At 27.5% G+C, this 26,372-nt stretch overlaps 1 protein-coding gene across 2 annotated transcripts; it reads right to left on the bottom strand.

The window, feature by feature from the left end:
* Window positions 1–1,270: 1,270 nt before the first annotated feature.
* LOC112682263 (uncharacterized protein ZK1073.1) lies at window positions 1,271–26,372 on the bottom strand. 2 transcript variants are annotated; one of them, XM_025552799.1, is made up of 9 exons: window positions 26,117–26,372; window positions 5,309–5,359; window positions 3,514–3,577; window positions 3,322–3,439; window positions 3,043–3,253; window positions 2,896–2,970; window positions 2,721–2,836; window positions 2,482–2,644; window positions 1,271–2,171 (listed from the first exon to the last, which is right to left on the bottom strand). In XM_025552799.1, exons 1-9 carry the CDS (start codon window positions 26,183–26,185, stop codon window positions 1,944–1,946), a joined length of 1,095 nt encoding a protein of 364 aa, XP_025408584.1. In that variant the 5' UTR covers window positions 26,186–26,372; the 3' UTR covers window positions 1,271–1,943. The 2 variants fall into 2 exon arrangements, with proteins under 2 accessions (XP_025408584.1, XP_025408587.1); XM_025552802.1 differs by lacking the exon at window positions 26,117–26,372 and adding an exon at window positions 11,863–12,144.

Below are 26,372 nucleotides of genomic sequence, written 5' to 3'. Positions count from 1 at the left end.
GATGGGATGGTTGTTAGCGGCCGATTGCCCGAAGAAGAAGAAGAAGAAGATTTATAGGGTTGACCTCTTCTCCAATGAAATACTATCAACATGCTATCGCCGGTTATATATATAAAAATATAAAAATAAAAATAAAAATCGATGTACATTTTGAATAAATTTTATAGCTCAAGATCCACCGAACCGATTTCGATAAAAATTTTAGGGCATATTAAGATTGATATGTAGATGGTTTCTGTGAAGATTGTACGCTTTGCGGTATGTGGTTCCGGAGTTATGGCCTCTTAAGAGTACAATATTAATCACGCACGCACGTCATATGTGAAATTTTTTTTTTATTGATATTATATTGATGTATGCTACATCGTTTGGATGCGTTCTGAACGTACGAACGTAGATATGAAAAAAAATTCCACTATTGTCGATAAATTACGATTTCAGAGAGATTTTAGTTTGCGACTAATTTGTTGACGTCATATTTGAAATTTTTTTTTTATTGATATTATATTGATGTATGCTACATCGTTGGATGCGCTCTGAACGTACGAACTTAGATATGAAAGAAAATTCCACTATTGTCGATAAATTACGATTTCAGAGATATTTTAGTTTGCGACTAATTTGATGACGTCATATATGTATTATATTCGTTTGATGCTAGGGGAATAATAATTTTTTTTGTAGAAAATATGGATGGATATTATGGTGAAAATGTAGGGTTTATATATATATATATATATATATATATATATATATAAACAAAAACTTAATTATCATTAAGTTATAACAATTAATTATAAAATCATAATAAATAAATAATAATACAACTAACATTGCATAATAATTGTATTTCAACACAGTTATAATTATTATATTTATATATATGTATAGTCTGTATATTATGTATGCCTACATATTTCATAATCATAATAATGTTATTACAAAGCTTAGCAACAATAACAACTACTCGTGTAAAAAGCTTAAGACCTACAAAAAAAAAAAAAATATTTATATTAAACATACAACGAAAGATCTACATTATTTTATAAATTTTATTTATAAATATTTAAAAATATCTATATATAAATCTTTGTGTATTTATATGTATGTATAATTTTGCACTTAAATAGTGCATAGCCACTGAGCGTTGTTGTTGAAAAAGCTTCTATGTATAAAGTGTTCTAGAGTTGATTACAAATTAATCAAGCAAAAACTGAAATTCAGTCTCTTGAATAACATGTTCCCACTATATTATTTTGTATCGAAAAAAATCATATATGATATAAAAAACGTGAAAAAAGATTAGGTTTTCTCACCCGTGGCTAAAATAAACATTTGAAAAATTTAAATGCGTTTCACACAAACGAACTTTGTCAACAATTAAAAAAATTAATAAATATTTTGGCATTAAATGAAGTGAAATCACGATTGTTATTTTTCTTAAAGAAGAAAAATATTGGTTTCACTATATATAATCGTTGATATAATGTATAGCCATTAACAATCCAACCTCACTGTCTCAATACAAAAAAAAAAAACAAATATTGTATTAACGAACAAAAATATTATTCTTGGCCCTCGCTTATATTGTCATTGTAGGAACGTGTTCCATAAAGTAAGAAACAATCAAGAGCCTTTTTTTGTGAGTGTGTTTTTTTTTTTTAATACTGATATGTGGGCGGAATCCAGGGACAAGATATATAATATAATGTATATATATATATATATATATATATAATTATATATAAGTATATATTTGGCTCTTTTGGGCGACTAAAGGAACTAACAACAAATCATGCAAGATTAATGTATTACACGTAAATAGAAGTAATAGTAGAAGTTAATGACTAGATTTTTTTTTAAATGTATATGTATTCAAATAGCGTATTTATATAGATCAATTTAGTCAATCGTTTATGCGCGGGTGATCATTCATTTAGTCTTTATTTGGGAGACGGTAAGTTTTCATTGACGGAAATAGATAGCCGCCGAATATTTGGTCTGTCGTAATCTTCCATGCTCATGCCACGTGACAAGCTGCGCCTCGGACGTTCGCCATCTGACGAACTTCCTGAAAATGTGCGCTGTCTCTCGATGCCTGGTAACGTAACCGAAGTAAGTAGACCTTGTCCCTTGCAAAATAACAGTATACTTTGCGCCATTTTTGCTGGCTAAGGAGGAAAAAAATCATATTTAAAATTAAAACATAAACTTAGCATTATGTATATCATAAAATATTGTTAATGATGTACTATTATTGATGTTATGTTAACTTTGAATTAGTTTTATAAGTTTCTTTAAGAACAAAATTCTCTACTTAAGCAAATAACTATAAACTTTTATATTTAATTAATTTATTATGATATTATATATTAAATCAATATATATTATGTAGTTCGACAATTATTACATTAATTATTTATTGTATTTATTTTGAGAGTGAATTATTTTAATAATGAAATAAAATAAACTTAATCTTACCGCTTCTGCTAAAACATCGCCAGCTCTTTCAATTTTCAATAATGTCGCCTTGTGTTTATTTAAGTCACGATGTAATTTCTCAACCACATTAGCGTAAGATCCCAAAACTCCTGTTACCAATAATATGTCTTGCTTGTAATCTTTAAGCATCAGATCCTTTCGACTGAAATGTTTCAATAAAAATAAAAATATGTAAATATTAAAATAACGTATATTGGCAGTTAATTAATTATACGTACTTAAGAAATGCGTTTACGTATTGTTTGAGATTTTTAGAATTGATAGTACCTTGAAGACGTTTTACAAACTCATTGATAACCAACTCTTTGTCGGGATTTGTCTCATTCATAAGTTGCTACAATTTAAGCAAATATTTTATTAAAAAGTATCAAATTATATTAATAATCAACTTACATGTCCAAATTTATGGAAAACTAAATAATCCATTGCTGATTGGCTTACAGTTGATTTACCTTTCCAGTTGACGAACTAAAACAATAATAATCACTTGTTAATAAATGTTCGATTTACGAACCAACGTCATATATATTAAGCACTCACTTTTGATTTAAAATTTTCTTTCACAGATGTAGCCGAACCAGTACAATTTATGAGTATAAGTCCTAAAACGCGTGAGGGATGTGCCAAACCAAACCTAGCGACTACATTAGCACCAGCTCCTTCTCCTAATCCAATAACATAACGAATATGCAGGGTATCCAATACAGCCACTAAGTCTTCACCAAGCACTTGAAGTGATGGAAACTGAAAACTTCAAATCAAAAAAATTCCTTAAAATTATTAATTTAACAATATATAGTAATTAATATTGATACTTACGAATCAGGAAGAGTATCAGCATTGTCCTCATGACCGGGTACATCGATATGAATAAATATTGATCTGTCTTTAATTTCACTCATACATGGCTGATTCACGAAATTTTCAAATGATATATCTATATTAAATACACACATATATATATATTATAAATTCCTTAGAAGTTATTTAATGTAAATTTATATAACTCACGGTTGCATCCTAGGTCATGAACAGTGAGAAATATGGCTCTTTTGTCCTGCTGGGTAAGATCTCCCTAAATAAAATAAAGAACATATTTTTTATATAGAAATGTTATAAAAATATAAATAAGTAATTATTATACAAAGTACAATCTGAATAGCTTTATAAAACTATTATAAAGAGTATTATTATAGTATTATAAATATTGGGTATTTTATCAACAAGATTAGATAAAATTTCATATAAATGACATGTCTCCACTATAAAACTAGTACAACCAACCTATGGAAGTTTAGTAACTTACACGTACCTACATATAATCAGTTTTTTTTATTCAACACCTTTTTGGATTTTTAGGTGTATATTTGTACAGGTTTTTTGTTAAAACATGCAAAAATGTGCAGGGCATGCACTAACATCAGAATATTCTAAAATATGTAGAATACAATTTTGTTATTTAATCAACCAAGTAAAGATTCATGGACATTCATTGACTGCATGAATATAATGTTGAAAATAGCAACATGCATTTTATGCAAAATCCGGTCTTTAGTCATAATATTCTATAGTCCATATAATATAAAATGCTGACTATAGCAAAGCTTATTTACTGATTTATTACAGCGTAATATAATATCTGCAGCAATATTATGTACAAAAATGAATCAAAATAATATTTCCTAACATTTTTAGGAAGTAATTTAATATTCTAAACTCTCTAGAAAAATATATAAAATAAATTTATATATCTATATTATTATAGAAAAAAAAATCTTTTATTAGAGTTCAAGTCTAAAAATACATCATTGCTAACATTATTAAGATGCATTTACGAGATATATATATGTAAATATAAATATATCAAAAAAAAAAAAATATATATATATAAATAAAATATTAATTGAAGAATTTCACGGATGAAAACTACTCAAAAAATCCAGAGTTAGTTTTTTAAAAATATCTTTCTGATTCCTGCGATACTTTTTGGAATAAATATTGTAAAAAAGTACAAGATTAAATGATCAAGATATTTGTTTTCTACCCAAGAGTTGAAAATATTATAATAACATGTAATATTAGTTGTTTTGAAAATATTTTAAAATAATTATTATAATAAAATTACTAATGTTAGTGTTTTCAAAATTGACACTGTGCTTAAATTTTAAAATATTATACATCATCAATAATAGAAAGCTCTGTGTAAAAATGTAATATATTGTAATATAAAAAATAAAAAAAAATAAAATACATTTAAACAAAATTTGTATTTTTATTTTTTGTTTAAAAATAAAAATGATGTTGAAAACTTTTAATTGTTTTTAATAAAAATTGTATTGGTTTCAGTTAATTTTTTTCTGTATGCGATTATTTATTTTATATACTCGTACTGGTTAAATATATTCCTGCAATTAATGATTTGTAATTCATTAAATAATGTATTACCTAATAATATAACTGCTTATTAATATTTTAAAATGTTCGAACTTTTATTGTTTTATCATAATTGCAAATTTATTGAGAAATTATAAATACATAAATATCTACAATATAACTAAAACAAATATCAAAATTATTAAATTACACAGTATATATATTTTCAGACTTTAATTTAAAAGTTTTTTTATGAAAAATATAATAATATATTAATTCAATGTAAGTATAAATAATTCTTTAAAAATACAAATATTTTGAATTTATAATTATGAATAAGTATTATGATAGATTATGAATTATATTGTGAATTTAATTTAATTTGATTTTTAATAAAAAAAAAAATATTTATAAAAATATGTTTAATCATTACCTGGACGTGAACGTAGACATTGCCACTTCTCTCTGTCTTGACAAGGAATTTCTGAAAACAAATAACAGTGTTCATTCATAATCATTTATTATAAATTTTCAGTAGTATACAATAAACTATAAGCCCATAGTATAATAAGCATCTAGGTACTTGAAATTAATGACATTATTTTTGAAGTAGTATTTGATAAGTTATGATATAAATTATGATATAAAGATTTATATATTATAATACAGTGGAAAAAATTGTCTAACAATACTCTTTTGTTAATAAGTTTGCTCTACAATATACACTTTCAATAGTTTTAAAAGTAAGTTGTATAAGTATAATACACTTCGATAAAAATATAACCTAATAGAAAAGATTTTTTAAGAATTCTTAATATAGAGCAGGTGTGCCCAACCCTTTTAATCTTTCAGGACACATTCAAAATTTATATTTAGAATGGGGGCCATATATACTTCACGGTTTTATTTTATTTTTTTTGTTAATTATGCTAAAATGTACAATCGACATAATATTATCTTTGTTTACTAATAGAATTTTTAACTATAATCGTGTATGTAATGAATATTTCCACGCTGGTCGCTAGTTTGTTTTCATCATTAGAAACTGCAGGTTTTTATTTCTTGTTTGGAAAAAATAATAAATTAATCTTTGATTAAAATGATATCTCAAAATAAAAAGCGCAAAATTGATATGCCGTGTTTTCAATGATGATTATTTTTTTATTGAGTATCATAATAAAGGCATGTGTTTGATATGCTACGAAACTTTATTGTCTTTAAAGAATTTAATATTAAAATACATTATGAAAGTAAAAATTAAATAAATACGTTCATTTTAAAGGTTCATATTTATTATAATTTTTATTTTATTGAAGAGGGTATTTAGGTATTTAGGTTAGTACATTTAGAAAAAAATACTTAAATTTATATTATAAGGGAATCTTAGAACATTTTTATTAAAAGAATTAAAACAAAATTTCAAAAGTGAACGAGTTGGAAATTTATTTGAAAAACATAATAGAGGTAAGGAAGAAATCATTTGAGCAAGTTATAAAGTAGCTAATCTGATATCTCACGAAAATAAAATTTTAAGTGATAGTAAATTTGTTAAAAAAATGTATTTTAGCTAGTGTAAAAGAAATCATTCTAGAAAAATATCTATATTCGAAAATATAAGTTCGTCTTGAAACACTATTATTAAGAGGGTGGAAAACATTGGAGGTTATTTAATGATATAGTTACAAATAAAATCAAAAACGTTTAAATGTTTTCTTTAGTTTTGGACGAAAACACTGATTTAACAGACACTGCTCAATTATTAATATTTATACGAAGAATAGATACAGATTTTAATATAACAGAAGAACTTATTTTATTATAAAGCATTTCTGTAATTACAACAGGAGCTGATATTTTTAAAAAAATGGACTGTGTATTAAACATTTAGGACTAATCTAGGAAAATTTTGTAATACTCGAATAACAATAGATGGATTTCTAAATACGGTTAGACAAAATACCCAATTAGCTAGAAGGATAGCAGAGTTAACAATTTCAAAAATGATTAAAACTCCTATATTTTCACACAGTATTATGCACAAACAATTCCTGTGTGATAATATTATGAATTTGGAACATATAATGAATGTTGTAACAAAATTGGTTAACTTCATAAGATCTCACAGATTAAAACATAGACAATTTATAGAAGTTTTAAATTAAGTCGAAGTGGAATAGAAAAATGTTTTGTACCATAACCACGTTCCGTAATTAAGTCGAGCATAAATTAGATCAATTTAAACGATTTATTGATCTTTGGCGACAAATTCAAATATTTATGATAGAAAAATACAAACCAGTAAAAAAATTTAAAAACAAAGAATGGTTGTGGAATTTCGCTTTCTTGACTGATATTTCAGCTCATTTAAATTAATTAAATTTCAAACTTAAAAACAGTTAAAATTATTTTCGAGTTTAGAGATGATGTAAAATAGTTTGAAATAAAATTACAACTTCTTAAAAACCAAATCTTAAACCAAAGTTTTTTACATTTTAAAATGTGTTATGAAATTAAATAAAACTCTTCTATTGACAAAGTTCCGATGAATCATTTTATGAGTATGTTGGAACAATTATCAGTAGAATTTAAAAACTGATTTAATGATTTAAAAAATCACCTATGACTTAATTTCGGAAATTTGAAAATCCATTTTTGTTTGATAAAAATGAGGTTCAAGAAACTACTCAACTTGAACTTTTTGATTTAAAATCAAATAATTATTTGGATAATGTATTTAAAAAAAAATCGCAGATAAAAACATAAATTTAACACATTTTTTTAAGAACTTCCTGATGATTTTTTAAAAATAAATAAATTATCAATGCGTATTTACATTTTATAGTTTTATTTATATTTGTGAACAAACGTTTTTACACATGAATTTCGTAAAATGTTCTGAAATATCTCGTTTGACTGATTTTTACACATAAATTTCGCAAAATGTTCTGAAGTATCTCGTTTGACTGATGAACACATATAGTCCATATTAAGAATTTGCACTACACATTTTATCCCGAATATTAAAAGATTGGTTAAAAAAAAAAAAAAATACAAAATTTCTCACTTATTTATTTCTATTAAAAAATTCTAAAAGTCAATATATTTTTATTTGAAAATTTAAAATTTATAGATAATTTTTAATTCTCAAATTTTTATTAAAATAATATATTTTTTTTTAAATTATAATTTTTATTTTTATTTACACCTACACAAATGTTAAATTTTTATAAATTTATCATGAACTGGTTGGAATACTTCCACGATCCGTAGGTTTGGTACGCCTGATATAGAGGAACTAAAAACTAGTTAAGGTTAATTTATTTATTTGTCTCGTAGAAAAATTATTTTAATTTTATTTCAGTGCATCAGATGTGTATTAAAATAACATAGAAATAATAATAAAATATTAATTTAAATTTTAAAACTATTATTTATTTTAAAAACAACTTTACCTAAAAATTAAGTAACATAAGTAAAATAAACTATTATATATTAATTATTGAATGAGGGGAAAATCAAGTAAAAAAAAAAATTAAAATTAAAAACATTTAAAAAAAATATCTTTTAACATTACAAAGTATATTATTTATTTATTATATTCTAATTTTACCGATACGGAAATTGAGAGAGGGCGATAGAGTATAGAACTCCTTTATTATGGTTTTGAATTTCATTAATTGTATGTTTTATTGGAGCTGAATATCGGCATATCATTAGTACGAAACGTTTTATAAATGTGAACAAATAATATTTTATTATACACTATTGTAAGGTTATAATATTTAAAAAACTGTTATTATTTCTTTATATATTTATCAATTTCTCCAATTGTAAACATAGTTTGAATGTATAGTAAATTATATGATGAATTCAAATTATAGTGTATTAATAGTCGTATAAATTTAATTTAATTAAATAAAATATGAGATACGATATATTTTACCTTATTATATGATAAATAAACGATTTCTAAATAATAGTAAAATAATTGTAATTCAAAAAAATTAATCGAAAAAACATTATATTTTTAAAGATTCTTTATAGATTACAGAGATAAAATCTTATTATTCAATAAATCAAAAAAAAAAACGACAAAATTATTTTAATTTTCAAGCTGATAATTTAGTTATTAAATGTATTTAATAATAATAAGTATTTCAATACTCCTAAATGTTTTCATTTTAGAAAAATTTAAATATTCAAATCGATGCCATTGTTTACTAAATTTTGGTAAATATAAGTATAGTATAGTATAAATATAATTGGTCGTTGAATTAATACAATTTAGTTACCAGATAATAAATCTAAACGACAATTTTTGATAACTAAAATGACAAAAAAGTCATGATAATTTGAACCATGATGCCTTGAAATATTCAGTAATTCAAAATAAATAATAGGTATCATTAAAATAATTATAATAGTAATTTTCTTGATGCAAACATATTAATTTACATTTATTAGTTTACTAGAAAAGTCATATTATTGTTTACTACATTTTATTTATTTAACATTCTAGATGTCTTAAAATGTAGCATATGTAGGTGATACGTAACATTGGACAATTTTTTGAAAATGTTTTCTAGGTATTTAATAAAAATAAAATTTAAAATTATTTATTATATGTATATAAATTAAAATATACTTACATTTATTTAAAAATTTTATAAATATTTTCTTAATAGGTAATTATTAAATTATTTTTGAAGGTCATTATTAACTCCAAATCTAATATTAAAACTACACAATATATGGTACACTATAGAAAAATATATTGTAAAGAAAATTGAATAATATCACTTATTTAAAGTTTTAATTGTAATATAAAATTATTATTTATGAACAGCAATTTCTAAAGAAAATTAAAGTAATTAAACGTTTTTAAAATTATCTTAAGAATATTGACTAATTTGTTTTTATATTTCACATAAACAAAAAATAATTAGAAATTGTATAAGCTTAAGTTAAACTAAATATCATTTTTGCAGTTTATACAGTTTTTAATTCATAAAATATTTTTTTAAATACTCAGCCTTCATTTCTTAAAACGGACATTGTATCATCGTAGTATGAATAAAAAAAGTTGTGAGTTAAAATATGAATAAGACGGTTGATGATTTTATAATTTAGAGTCGAGAAAATAAGATGCTTAAATTTATCTTACAAAATCCATGAGGGTTTTTAATTAATTTATTGTTAAACTACATAGTTATTTTATTATTATGTAAATTCACTGAATCGTGATTAAAAGTAATAGTCATAGTTTTAATTGAAACGAAATAATTTATTTCGATATTAATTAGATTCAAGTTATCATACTAAAATTTAGTATTTATTACATGAAATTATTCTGCAAAAAATTATAAACGATTTGACTAATTTTTGATTAAATCATAAAATCAAACTTGTGTTTATATTAAGCTCTTTGAAAGAATACTTCCAAAAGTATTTTGCATTAAGACTTACCGAAGTACTGTTTACAGAAATCGCTTATAATAGCATTAAGGTTAAAAAATCAATGAAAAGAATATGGCTTTATAGATGTATATCCAGTCTCTTATTATACCAATAGTTATTTACAAACAAAATTGATAACAATACGTGTTTGATTTACTCTCAACAATGACTGTTCAAAACGAAGTCGATAACATTGAGTACAGTGAGTATTGATATAACTCGAAAATTAAACGTGTAAAAAAATTCGATGCCAGAACAAAAATATAATATTACTAAATTGCACATCCAACCGTGTAAATAAAATTGTTGATTGTTCAATATTATTAATCATTGGGTTTACGAATACGTTTATATAGCGCGTAGGTACTACAACAATAGGGTGGTGTACTTGAACTGTTTTGTATACATTCATGGCCCTAAATTGCCTATTGAATGCGCCGTATAATAGAGTCCTATCTCTGTTGAGGAATATCACTCATCAATTACGTCCATTATACACACTCACAGAAGTGAAGCTAACGCGCTACATCTAGCAAACTTTACGTCACACGACAATATTATTATTGTGTTAGCGCATCGCACTAAAATCCGCACCATCTGGAAATTATTTATAAACATTCAAGCAGATGTAAAATATATATATATAAATGTGTGTGTGTGTTTATGTACACTGTACAAAAATGCATAATATATTTATATAATAATATGTAGGTATGTTCTATTTATATAAACACAATATACGTAAACTAGTTATACGAGTATATACATATATCTAACGCGTTTCCCGCCATCACATTCTTCTGGACAAATAATCAATACACCGAATGTGCGCCTTAGCAATAACGACCCCCGAGGACCACCCACCCAAGTACTACCTCCTGCCTTCAGATACGCCTACACGCCAGTCACGCCGACCGTCCGACCGACCAACCCTTTTCGCTTTTTACGTTAACACGGTTCGGCATTAACCCGTATTCTTTCACTCGAAGACATATCAATTATAATTAATGACCGTTTCGTGTGGCCGCATCGTAGACCCATCGGCCGCACTTGCATTCCACGTCACCCCATTGGTCGGCGTAGACTCGCGCGCATCGGACGTTTCTAAGACGGCCGAGACCGTACCGTGTCAATGGTTCCGTCACGTCAGTGGATGTCGGTGGCGACAAAAGGACTCGTGATAAACGTTCCGAGTGGCGGGGGGAGGGAGGGCTGCGCAATTTCCGACAACATTTCAACACTATCCGGTCGTCGGTACACAGGTGCGTCGACGTTCCCGGGACGCCCACGGATATGGAGGAGCGGTGTGCAATGCAGGTGGGAGGGGAGGGTTATGTATGTACTGTTTATCCAGATGCTGCACGAAACACGTATATTCATGTACCCAGGAGGTAAGTGCATACAGTATACGTGTGTGCAGGGCACCTTTTCGCCATGGCGGCAACAGTGCCAAAATAACGGTGTAATATTATTCGGGTGGTGTAATAAAAGTCGCAGCGGGTCGCCACTATTTTATATTTTTTCCCTTACTTGCGAGTCGCTCATGTTAGATCGACGTTAGTGTTGCGTGAGCGATTGCCCAGTCGGTAAAAATCCGTGTTTACGTATTTTACGCAAACGATGCCCACGGCGGAATGGCTCGGCACGGTTAATGCGTCGTCGAGAGTTGGTATTTTAAGGCGGCGGCGATGGTGGTGGTGTTGACGGCAACGGAGGCGGCGGCGGCGGCGGCGGCGGCGGCGGTAGTGTCCACAGTGACGGCAAACGTTCGGATGACGGGTGCGTTACTGTGTTAATGCTAAAGGGGTAGGTGGTGAGCATGAACGAGGACAGAGATACGACCGTACGAACGTGGAAAACAGTGCTGCCAACGCACCGTCATCGACGGTCACGCGCACGATAATATTAATAACGAGCGAATAGGGGTGGGGGATAGCGCCGCGTACCCGCGAGTCTATCATCCCGTCAACCCCCGTGCGTTGCGATTTAACAAGCGGCTACGCGATCGGTGGAAGTTGTGCACGTGTATTATATGTTTGCTGCGATGCAAGAGAGTAAACGGAAGTGTAAGTACACCTAAGATACCACTTGGGGTGAAAAAAACTAGAAATTTTTTAATACGATACAAGTATAATAATCATTACATGAGAATATGAAAATAATACGATTTGCGAGGAATAAACCTTAATAAATCCTTAAATATTCTGGTAAAAAAGTAAAAAAAAAGACCTTATTGATTATATGCGAAACCATAGCGGGACTAGGTAATACCGATGACGAACGTGTGACTACCAAGTAGCATATTTGGTTCATGTATGATTGTTGTGTATAAGAACACAATGGAAACAATATCCAAACATTCGTGCACGTAGTCCCGTCTTCACCGTATTAACAATTTCGATTACGTGCACAACTCTAAACATTATTCGTCGACTTATTTTTTCAATTTTTTGTTATTCCATTCATCGCGCTTGCTTCGGCCGATTACTCGATTTACATATCAATGGCGTAGCGCACAAGTGTGATAAGTGACATTTTTATAATTGTTCTGGAGAACGATTTTTACTCGTGTATGAGTAATAATTTTTTTATGATGTTAGAAAAACCTGCAATTACTACATTTGTATTCTTAAAAAAAATTAAAAAAAAAAATATTGTACATTTTTTACTCGTAAAAAGTAATATTTAAACACAGTGGCGTAGCCAAGGGGGGCTAAAGGGGCTATAGCCCCCCCATGAGCCGTGTTTATATGTATAATATATCTTGACTATTTAATAGAATCAATGGATGCTCGTTTTAATCAAAGGCTTATTGATGTTATGCCACTTGAAGGACTTATTCCAGCCAATTTAAATATGTATGACGATAAAAATATTATAAAAGCTACTAAAATATATGTCCAAGATTTCCATGATGATACTTCATCTACAATCAGAGCTGACCTGTTCATCTGGAGGCAACAATGGAGTCAAAATACTATTCCAAAACCGAATTCTGCTCTTGATTCACTCTCTCATCACACCAATCTTCGACCTAACATTAAAATACTTTTACAATTATTCGTCACGTTACCAGTTATCTCTTTCACTCCGGAAAGAACATTTTCAGCACTTAATCGCTTAAAAATTTTTTTAAGAAGCACCATATCGGAAAACAGACTGAATGAGTAAGCTATGGCTAATATAAATAAAAAAGAGTAATTCGATGAAAGTGAAATAATAACTGAATTTGCCAGAAATTCGCCTAAGAGGATGCAGTTGTCAGAGTGGAGCAAGTGACTGAACACTGAAACTAAAATTATTATTATTATAAATTATATATTAATAAATATTTTTAAAACTATACTAAAATGCTTGAATTACGTTTAGAAACTTGGTGGTAGATGGTGGGGGGGTTAAGGGTGAATTCTCATATCCTCTCTTACCTTAATTATCCAAAAAAGTGGTTAGCCCCCCCATATCTAAAAATCCTGGCTACGCCACTACTTAAACACATCACATTTTTCTTCTAATTTCAATAAAGAACAACAAAAACTTGAATATTGTTATAATTTCGTTTGTGCATAATGAGCAGAATTTTATGATTAAATTGAATATATACTTAACACATTTTTCAAAAAAATTTCACTTATCACACTTGTGCGGTACACGATCGGTATACTATACATTTAAACCATCGCTACCGTAGAATACATGGACGTCCTTAGACGTTACCTAGCCCATGGTCTTTTTTTCTTCAAAATGTTGTTATCTATTATTTGTTTCACATTAGGAAAATACATATATGTGAATACTTCGTGTATTCATTGTTTTGATTGACATAATTTATAAGTTGTACTTATTTATTTTATATAAAAGTAATAGAACAGATTTACTAAAAATTATGCAAATAAAAATATATAGAAGTATAAAATAAAGGTAACTTTAACTGACTTTAAATGTTACAAATGTCGTTAAATATAATAGTTATATATAATATAAAATAAGCTTCAAAATCTAAATGATGAAAATACTTTAAAATTTTTTTGTATTAATCAGGCATGTAGTTTTAAGAGGGAGGAGGGTAGTCGAATCAATCGTTCCCTACGCCAAAGATTGTATCGTAGTAACCATGAATTAAGATATACGGTATATACAATTTAATTGCACATTATTGAAGCTTCAATAATTTTGAAGAAGGTTAATCATCCACCACCAAATAACCATATATTTATATGCCTGGTATTAATGAAAATTGTTGATTATAAAATTAGTATCAGATGTGTGACGTTGTTCAGAAAAAATTATTGACCGGTATTTTTGTTTATTTTATTTATTGTTTTTGATTAATATTATCATGATATTGCTTTGGTAAAAATTAAACAAATGCAATCTAATTCACTTTCATTTTATAGTATCTAAGATACAAAATCGATAGAAAATTAATGCATCACATTAATTATATTTAAAATTTAAAATTATTTAGGATACAAGAATACAAGATATAAAAGTATTTAAGTATATATGAGATCAAATAGGTTGATAGCTCAATGTATTTCAGTACAACTTTCAATGTCTCTACGTTTCCGATCAATTTTATTATGTTCAGAAGTATAGTTTTGTGAATTATACCGAATGTATTGTCATTATGAGCTTATAATAAAACTATTATTATGATTTTTAATTTATACATATGTCGTGAATGTACTAATAAATGAAAAATTATCCGAGGACATTGATACTTCGCGTTAGCTATAAAAGTAAATAGCCTTTCAAACATTGTTCAAAATTATACAGGACTTATAATGGTAATATAATAATAAAAACAGGGATTTGATACCACTATATGACCAAAGGTACCATTTAATGGACATTAAAAAATTATATACACATGACCCATTAGTGTATAGTACCGAATTCCTACAGCAATAAATATACAATTTCCGTTCCCTTGGAGACACTCACAGGTATTATTGTACTTTTGTATTTTCCGATTAATATATAATCATTATAAACAGACATCAACATTATGGTGTTTATAAATTTTACTATTCAACCGTAAAAAGAAATGTAACAAAAATAACAAATAATAATTAATAAATATATAGATAAATGGTATATATGCCCAATCTGCCATGGATCAATAATATATATATATATATAATATATATAAAGTTTTTATTTATTAATCAATATTAATGGAAATTATCTGTATTTGAATACTAAATACTGGAAAATTAAAGTTTGATTAAATAAATATTTATTTTTTATGATTAAGAAATATAATATTTATATTGACTGTAATAAGTTACTAACGTGTTGTTTTGTCTATAGTAATTATGATTTTAATATATATCTCAGTTAACTATATTATATAATTATTTATATATTATTTATTTTTTTGTTATAATATTATATGCATCTAGAGTATATAAATATTGTGAAAAATACATAATGAATTTACTCGTGTCAAGAGTATCCATTTACCAATATGTTGAAAAATCGATATACTTAACATAAACAATTCAATATTATATCACTTGAATTATAAAAAAATGATGGATTAACGTATATTAAAATCATATTATTTGTACTTCAAATTACATAATATTTATATATAAGCTGTATGAAATTTATAAATTATTAAAATCTTAAATAATAGTTAATTCTGGTACTTAAAATATATCTTAATATATCTGTCAATTTATTTAGAGCTAATTGTAAATTGAACTATTATAGTTTATTAATTATTATACTTATTAAAATGTATATTTAAAATACATAAAATATTTATATAAAGTATAGTAGTTTCTTTTCTTATAAATTTAGCTTTATACAGATTTTTAATTTATCTACTAATTAATTATATATTATATATTTACTTATATTCTTAGTTAATTAACTAAGAATATAAGTAACTACATACTAGAATATTCCAAACATAAACTGTCTGTGAAGAATAACAATAAATAAATTAATATATATTTTAAAAATGAACAAGAAAATAAATAAATTTAATGAACTTATATAAATTAATTGAAAAATTAAAAAAATATTTTTTTGGCAAGGTTCTTATTAAATATTAATAAGTATAAAAATCATAATTATTTTTATATTGTCATATTAGATATGTATGTTATTATTTTAGAATACCTTCAAAGATAGATTTGTAATTGTTTCAAATTTAAAAGCTATTATTTTTTTATGCCAAATCTTAATAGTACCTATTCTATAACAATTTTGAATGCATACCGATTATAATTTGGTTATACTTATTGTACAAAATAATAAAAGAAATTGGCTGCATAGATACTTCAATCAACTAATTTTAATATCTTTAAAGTATAAGTGGTAACTATGAATTTAGTCTTAGTCGACTTGGCAGCTTACCAAAAACCTCATAAATACATTTTGGTTTTAATCATTTTATTTATAGATAAACATCTCAACAACAACACGTATTATTTCTACACAAAATATGTTTTCTGTTTTAAATGAAGACTCCAGATTATCCATGAGTAAAATTTTAACTCTCATAACCATTATATTGGTTTAATCACTCTGATTAAAATATGTAATTTTTATACGGACTAGACTCACCATTCACGAGGACATTTAAAATAATTTATTCACTTATGATCTTTTTTATTATATAAAATGTATAGTTACTTTAAAGCTAATATAATTAATTCAAAAAACAAACAAGTATTTCAATTCAATATTATACTACACTGAAAGTTAGATGAAGTTTTAAAAAAATACAAATATTCATTCGTATGATAACTTAGTATGATGAAATTTGCTGAGCTGTGCGATAGACATGGACATGCAGACGTATTACAATGTATATATGTGTATATTTACACATAATCAGCACCCACGTTAGGTACAACGTTAAGTGTTTCGGTATAATCGATGAAAAATTTAAAAATACTAAACTATATTAAGTCGGTACTCTTGAATTGGGCAGGAGATTCGCGTTGTCGAAAGTTAACAGAACGAGAATAAAAAACACAAAAATTATGTGTATCCATTACGTGGGTGTTTAGTGGTAAAATTTCGTACACAAAACACTTCATGACGTGCATAGATAAATATTACAATAAACGTTGTTCGTTGTTTTTTTTTGTTGATAACAAAAGGGAAGCCAATGCGTGACAGGGGAAGTTAACCACGATACATTTAGTGTTTAGATTACTACGCGAACTAGCGTATAGGTATCTACAGCATGCAGGTACACGTTTTATTGACCTCAGTATCACAGGGACGCAACGTGATCTGTGTGTCATAGACGCGACCGCTTTAGGAGCGGATTGAAAATCCTTATGTGTGCACAGTACGTCACGAACGAGTGGTACTTTTCTCACTCAGTGGCGGTTAGTATGGTGCACGGGCAGTATGGACAACTGTCCGTACCAAAATTGTTGTCATTTGTTTTTTAAAAAGTTCAACGTCCCGTCGACCGTCCTGCAACGTATTATCGTTACGATATGACATCTGCTCACGTGCTGTGGTACCGACGTGACGTACCGCACAGACATGTACAATAAAGGTGGACACATACTATTATTACGTCACCTGAGCTTGCATATTATTTCCCACATTACGCGGGTATGAATGCGAGAGCGGGACACGTTTCCATCAAAAGTGTACCTTTCCACCAATAGCCGTTTTCGCCAAATTATATTTTGACCGATACCCAATTCCACCAATTGATATTTTGACTGATACCCATTTCCACCAAAAAGATTTCTAACTAAAAACTCACTAGTTAAACGTATTTAGCACAATATTATGTGCGTTAGGTATTGATACGGTCTTTATTTAAGTGTGTAATAAATTAAATTTTGTTGACTTGTTTTAACCATTAATATTTATAAAATATGATAGCAATCATTTATAATACCGAAAAGGCGAAGCATAATATTTATACAATACAGCATAATATAATATATCTATATATTTATAAATCATATACTTAAACATAGTACTTAAAAACGAGTTATTAAGGTGTACTTATATGTACTTTTAAGTTGATTAAACGAGATGGATCAAAGACAATCTATTAACTTGATATCATACGACTCTACGAGTATTTCAGTCTATAATACACTGAATAAAAAATAATTTATGAATTTATAGATGACGTAGAAATTTATTCCGGGGAAACAGGTATCAGTAAAAATTTGTTATGGTGGAAACGGGTATTGGTTAAAATATAATTTGGAAGAATCGAGTGTTGGTGGAAAAAGGAAAGGTACACGTTTGGTGAAAACGTGTTACGCCCGAATACGAACGGTCACACTAATATTAAGTTATCGCGTCACATCAGCTAACGATATCTGTGTATTAATGACTCGTCTCAAGTATCAAGGAAAACATTACATCGGAACTATTAGGAGACTCCGCCGGCGCTTGCGCTTTGCAAATTCGTTGAAAAAATGTTCAATGTACATCACATGTCTACCGTGCTGTTATTTTCAGAATAATTATATAAGGGTGTTTATAGACCAATGATTACATTACTCCGACATACGGGCTGCGCACCACACTGCATATTACTTTCTTCTACAATCACCCTGTTGGAAATTTCAAATCATCGTAGATTTTTCACTTTAAAAATTTGATTTCGAACCTACGAGACCGGGTCGGTTTTTTTCAAGTGTTCCGATTGTTCGTGTTTAGACCTCTATCTCTCTCCCGTTATTCATTAGAGATCCCTGAGAGTCGTAATATACAATGTCATCATTACACGGCATGTTGTAATATACATATTGTGTTACGTAAACACGGCGGAGCGCGGGCACTACGGATTCTCGAGTTTTTGAAACATAATCATATCACACCCGTCGCCGCGTCCCGGGTACTGTTTACACCGTCGAGCAAAGACTGGGGTTGGGGGGGAGAGGCGTGTGACACGGGCGAACGGATACCCGCGTGCACGATGCGTACGTGACGGCGAACACGTCGTGCTCGGTATAACGACGGAGCGGGTGGACGCTGCTCGGTCCCGCTTTACAACTCTATGTATCGCAGCGACAGCGGTACGGACGGCGATGGTCCCCTCTACAAACGGCACGTGCGCGCGCGGCCGAAACGTCGAGGAGCACGTGCTTTATGCCACGGTCGGCAACACTGAATCGGCGGCGTCCGGAGGAACGTTGCAAAAAGCCCGGGGGTCGACGCGCCCGCCGCCGCCGCAGACAACAACAACAAACGCACCGGAGCGGCAGCGGCGCGTTTTCGCTGACCTAAATACGACCCTCGCGCGCATTCGCCAACGCGACGCATTACCGCCGCTCGAACACTCCATTGCCCTCCCCTCCCACGGCAACCGTACCGTTCTCTCCACCGAAAATATTTCACCCGCCGTCCCTCACCCTCCGAGCGTTCGTTCCCCCGTACGGCTACGTCGTTCCGTGGCAAAACGGAAACCGTTTTTCCGTTTTCGGCGAGGGAACAAGGCGCGCACGTACAGCGCTCCGAGTAAAATGAACAACAAACAAGACTGAAATCCATTTATACGTCGCAGCCGCGTTCGTTTACGTGCGGTTTTCAACAGGCGATTCAGCGATTTCGCGCGCTACACACGTGTAAGCGCATATTAGTGTTCTCTCTGGCCAACATAAAATGTTTAATTATGTCGTCAAATTCGTCAAACGCGCCCGGTCGATGGTACTACGCGACTCGGCAGCGGGACACAATACAATTCGATTGTTCTCAGATTTAGTCACTGTCGAGGGGGGTGAGGGGAGGTACGCAACCAGGGCTCTTGTTTGCCAACATTACTCAAAATCCGTCTGCGTAACAGTGTACGTGGAAACGAGAACATTTGTGTTCGTATTGTTATCATGCACGATCCGGCATGTTGTTCACGGAAAGGAAACATTGCCAGCGGTTCTATGGTTTTAGTAACCCTATATTTACTACGAGTATATTATATTCGAAAGATTCAAATGGTATATTAATTACGAAACTATTGGCGAATATGTCGAACGAGTTGACGGATAAATACTTAAAGGTTAAAGCAGTGCGGAGTTCATGCGACAGCGTGTACAAAAATATTTCTGGGAAACGGTGCCGAACAGTTAAACAATACAATAAGATAACCGAAATGTATATTTGAAACGATAAATCGTGTTTTCTGATAACATAGTGGAAACAGTGAATGCTATGGTACCCGTACATTTTGTATTTTAATTTCCACTGAATTTAAAATGTTTTACAGGACTTATGACATATATTTATTTTTAACCGATATAAAATAATTATACGAAACACATACATACATCGAACTTACTATATTTGTATAATTATTTATTAACTGATTTATACACTTGTTCGTATTACTCTTATTATGCCCGAAAACGTGATATATTTCCTATTTTATTAGAATAAATAATTCTTAAAATGAAATAAATATAAATTATTAGAATTTATAGAAATTTATAAAAATATTTAATAGTTTTTGAATTAATAATAAAAGTTATAGTTCCTTGGGGTTTTCATCTTATTCTATTGTTTTACTCCATTAAAAAAAAAAAAAAAAAAAAAAAATAGAATTTTAATTTTTATATTAGTTAAAATATTGGTTAAAATATGTGGAAAGTATTGAGTTCGGGTTTCCGATAAAAAGTATTATCTTATGCCTTACGTATAAGTAATATTTAAAAATGTGTGTGTGGTACCCAAAAAATAGTCACGATCTCAATAACAAGAAAATACATTTCCAAATATTGTTTGTATGTTTGTTAACGCTATTGTTGTCGTCAAAATATATTTTGATATTCAACAAATATATAATATTGCAGAGGTACTTTATGTCAAGAAAAATAATCCTATGGATTGAATGGAAATATTGATATAAAATAAATGTAAAAAAGTACTTCAAAATAAAACCAGTATTTTAAATAAAGATACTTAGATTGTTTGTAATACATTGAAATAATATCTATATTCCAATCATTACAATCATGTGTAATTAATTTTTGATGAATCGGCGAGATAGTAAAACGAAAAAAAAACAAATATATACATATTTACAATTTAGATTAATGTGGAATAATAACATTTTAAAACAATGTTTTAATTTATTTAAATATTATATTATGAAATAAAATTATTATAAAATATTATTTATATGAAGTTACTAAATAATAAAAGTTTATTATATTCTATATTAATGAGTAATAATTGTTGTATATGTATATTGTTTTAAATGTTTATTTTATTTGAGAAAAGTGTTAAAATTATAATTTCAACACCCAGTTAAAAAGTCAACCATTTGACTATAAATATAAACCTAGTGCTTTAAAAAATATTGGTTTGAGTTTAAGTTAGAATTGACTTTCATTTATTTGGCATCCATCATTCTATCTAACAGTTTGAAAATATTTCAATCGCAGATATTGACAAAAGTATAAAAATATTACATTCATCGTGTCGCAGTTTTATTTCTAGTTACCATTTTATCAATGGAAGTATTCAGTGTTTATTTCAGACCTTCTATCCGGGGAGATATCATACATTTTTACGGGGTATATATTATGCGGTATGCTATGGAGTAACTAATTAATAAATAAATACATTTTTTGGGGAGAATTATAAATTTGTCTACTGAGATAATACCTCGCAGTCACCCTTCTGAAATAAAAACTCAACTTATTAAAGGAACTATTGATGCACCTCGTTTGTTACGACGACTTGACTTGTTCCCGGTATCACCAGGTGTATGGGATTATTTTACTTACCAGTAAGTCATACAAATTTTGCAAAGTTTCCCTCTAATAAGGATGATATCGACTTTTTATTAATATATTTTTGTACTTAGGCCTACTTCTACATCTATTTTATATGTTATCTAATTTTAAATATATTTATTCTTATTCAATTAATTTAAATATCAATTTAAATTTAATAAAATAAATACAATGAAGTAATTTTTTATCAATAAAAATACTAACTATAAAATGCATAAAAAAATAATATAATTTATACGCATTAAATATATTAAAAACAATTACATTAATTTGTACACAATTTAATGATTCGATGAAAGCCGCATCTTGTTAGTTATAGTAGCATTATTACAGATTATTATATTTATACATTAATATATAGAAATAACATATTTCATGATTTTTTATGATGAATTTGATAATTTGAGCTTAAACAGAAATGTAGAAATTTAAAGATTTATAACTTAACTTAATTTTGTTATACAACGTTTTAAAAAAAAAATACATTTAAAAACATACAATTAAAAAAATTTCAATAATAAAAATTATTTTGATTTTTATTAAGATATTTTAATTTACTATATAGGTATGTATATTATTTTCGTTTTAGATATAGTAATGTGGAATTTCATTGATCCTACAATATTTATTTTTGAGATTGAACTTTAGGGCAGTTAACTTTTGAGAAAAGTTTTATAAAATTTCTAAAAAATAAAAATTAGACACATGATATGGAAATTCTAAAATATCAAATTTTAATTTTCTCAAAAGGTAATTTTTCTGATCATAATGTAAACTAAAAAACCACTTGAAAATAATATTCAGTTTGGTCCACTAAACGTTCGTATTTCATTTGACATAACATGTACATTCATACAACTGTAATTAAAATATAGATTCTAAGTTAGCCACAAATAAAGCTATAATATGAAAATATACTCGTATTTATATGTATATGAAATAATATTGTAATAACATTAACATTACGCAAAAAACACATATTATCATTGTAATAACACTACTATAACTTAAGTTAATAAGTTTAAGATATTAAGTGCGTTCAATTTCGGAGCTCAAATTGAGGGGACTTAAGTAATCCTTTAGTAGTTTCATTTTAAAATTTAGTACGCTAAAATATAATTTTAAATAAATATGTAGGTATTTTGGTGTTTAAATTACGCTACACCCGTATATGATGTTTTCGTTGTACAAACGTACGACCTAGTAATTCTGCATTCAGTTACATTTTCTTTTAGTTTTAATTTTAGATTAAACTGATCTACCATCAAATTGAAAAAGAAAATCATCTATGTCTTTTCGTAGGTTTTTTGCAATATTTCAATTTTGAAGTAAGTAAAATTGTAAAATATTACCATTTAAAAAAGTTCATTATTTGGTATAATTCTATAGTATCAATTCTGAAATACCTATTTAAATCAATTTGCCTTCTAGATATTTCATTATTTTCTTGATACTTGATATTACAAATAACTCCTTTTAAAACTATTCATCAAAAGAAAATTTAAATCAATTGGCAAAAAATAATTATTATATTAGAAAAATTTAAACAATACATTTTTAGTTAAGTCAAATTCTTTGGTTTTCAGTTTTATTTTTTTAAACCCTTCATTCCATATCGATTAAAGATAAACTTTAGGTTTGCAATGTTTTAATTATAGTTTATAATAATTTTTAGAATTATTGAATAATACTATTTCTAAAGAATCTACAGATATATAATAAAATAGAATTTCACTATTAAATGTCTTTTTTCTTTCGTATTCATCAATACTGTTATTTATATTTTGTATGCTAATTGTGCTATTTCGTATGATAGGCTACTTTGATTTTTAGAAAATAAATGTTGCCAGAAATGATGCCAAATTATAATACTGTAGATAAGTAATTTAACTGTTTAACTATTATTTCTGTTTAGTATTAATCATATTGGTATTCGTGTAATATGTGACCTACCGATCGAAAATCGAGTTTAGTATGTAATCTACCAAAACGATTATTTATATTATTATTATAGGTACAGAGTGCGGAAATCCTATGCTTGTTTATCTTTATAATTTTATTATATTAATATTATATACAATAACTATTCAAGTGGTTTTTATCAATAGATATTTTGTCATTTTATCAACAATATTGTCAGTACATGTTCAGACGTTAATCCTAAATCGCGTGTGTTTAAAATTTTAAAATGTTAGCAGTTGAATTTTATGCGATTATTTCTTCTAAAAAAACCGTGTTAGAATTTTTACAAAAGAATAAATTATTACCACAAAATGACGAAACTAATTTATGCCATAAATGTCACGGTGAAACAAAGATTTACATTAGAAAAAAACGATTAGCTACTGGTGAACTTCAAGAAATCAGCACTATACGATGTATTACAAAAGGATATCAAATGTAATTTTATGATTTTTAATTTGACTGTTTTTAAATTAATCCCGGTCCGGTAGATCATGCATACTAAACAAATACCCTATACGGTAGGTCACATACTAAATGAATACCATCATATTTATTGTGAATTATACATATTAAACGCATATTATGACTCACACAATGCTACCAAAATTTTTTATTTGTTATGAAGTTTTTTACATTTTTATTACTAAGCATTCATCATTAATTATACCTATTAAATAAAAACATAATAAAAATGTAAATTTCTAAAATATATTATAATACCAATGGTAACTACACATTTTAATGTATTTTTAAACTAAAATATAACGTACAATTATTTATATTACTATAAGGTCAATATAACATTATAAGAATATTACTATTTTAAGCATACTGTTAGTGTTTGTTTATTTTCAACTGACGAGTTTTAAGTACTTATAGATTACTTATGTATCATCAATTAATCTAATTAATTTCATAAACGTTGTGATAAAAATTAATGAAATAAACTATAAAATATTTTAGATTTTGAATAAATGAGGAATGTATTTTGTTTTTACCATTATGTGTGTGTTTAATTTTTTGTGTCTATGCGCAGTGCGTACAATTTCAATTAGAAGAATTATTTCGATGATCATAATCATAGAAGATTATTGATAGAAAATTTAGAAATCTGTAAGAGTTATTTTAAGAAAATCACAATAATTTTCTTAATAATTCTAATCTAACTAAAAACCTTAGTCTAAAACTAACGAATGGTAAAGAAAAATCTGCAAAATTTACAAAATCATTTTCAAAATATTTTAATGAAAAGTCACCCATTTTTTAATTTAAAATGTCGTTAAATAATATACTTCATAAAAAAACATATTTTTTATTTATTAGCTAATATTAAATAATTTTTTAAACTTTTGGATTATCAATTCGATTGGTTTATTGTATTTTTAATATCCAATATTTAAATATAAACGAAATATAAATGTATCCAACCTATTTTATTTTTCTCATTTAGCTTCTATTTATATTTAATTTTTACACAATTTAAATTTAAAATACCTAATTCATACATGTTCTTATTTAGAAAATGTGTTTTTTATATCCAATTATATGTTTTTTATTAAATCAAAATATAAACATATTAACATGTTTTTGTTTTTATAAAAATACACTTCATCTAGATAGACATAATGTTTTTCACTTGAACCAAAATATAAATGTGTTATTGTACTATAATGTGCGATGGGAGAAGAAGTTTTCCTTAAGATTAATGGATAAAACAAGGTCATCTCGTCGGTATAGCTATAATTAAATTGCACATATTAGGTACATTTTTATTGTCATAAAATACTTATTTTAAAATTAAATTCTTAAAGATATAATGTTAACATTATATTAATTTTTAATTGGTACAATGTTTTTTCAGCTCACCATTATGCCTTTTTCTAGAATTAATATATTGCATTTATTTTAATATTATAAAAATATTTATATTTGTAATACTACACTATGTAATTATTATGCTACAAAAAAAATAAAATAAAAATATTTTGATGGAAGTAGAAAAATGTGTTAAACATTTATTATAAATAATTAAGGAAATAAAATTAAGTACGTAATACTAATATTTATAATAACAGTTGTACCTTTTTGTTGATATAGCCACTTATGCTGCCTCTTCTGGCCTCGGACAGCCGGCGCTCGTCAAAAGACATCCAAAAAAACTAATTGGAAATCGTTTTGAATAAAATAATATATATTATTATGTTATTCTGAATATGAATATGTTATAAACGTGTGAACCAATCGGATATTTATTTATATGATATATAATATAAATTTATATGTATATATAAATATATATATTGGTAAAAATTAATTACACCGTGTAATACGAAAATA

The sequence above is a fragment of the Sipha flava genome, unplaced genomic scaffold, assembly GCF_003268045.1.
Source record: "Sipha flava isolate LNK unplaced genomic scaffold, YSA_version1 201_pilon_pilon, whole genome shotgun sequence".
NCBI classification, from domain to species: domain Eukaryota; kingdom Metazoa; phylum Arthropoda; class Insecta; order Hemiptera; family Aphididae; genus Sipha; species Sipha flava.
Note: the sequence above shows the minus strand (reverse complement) of the source record. Positions and strands in the feature narration are given on the sequence as shown.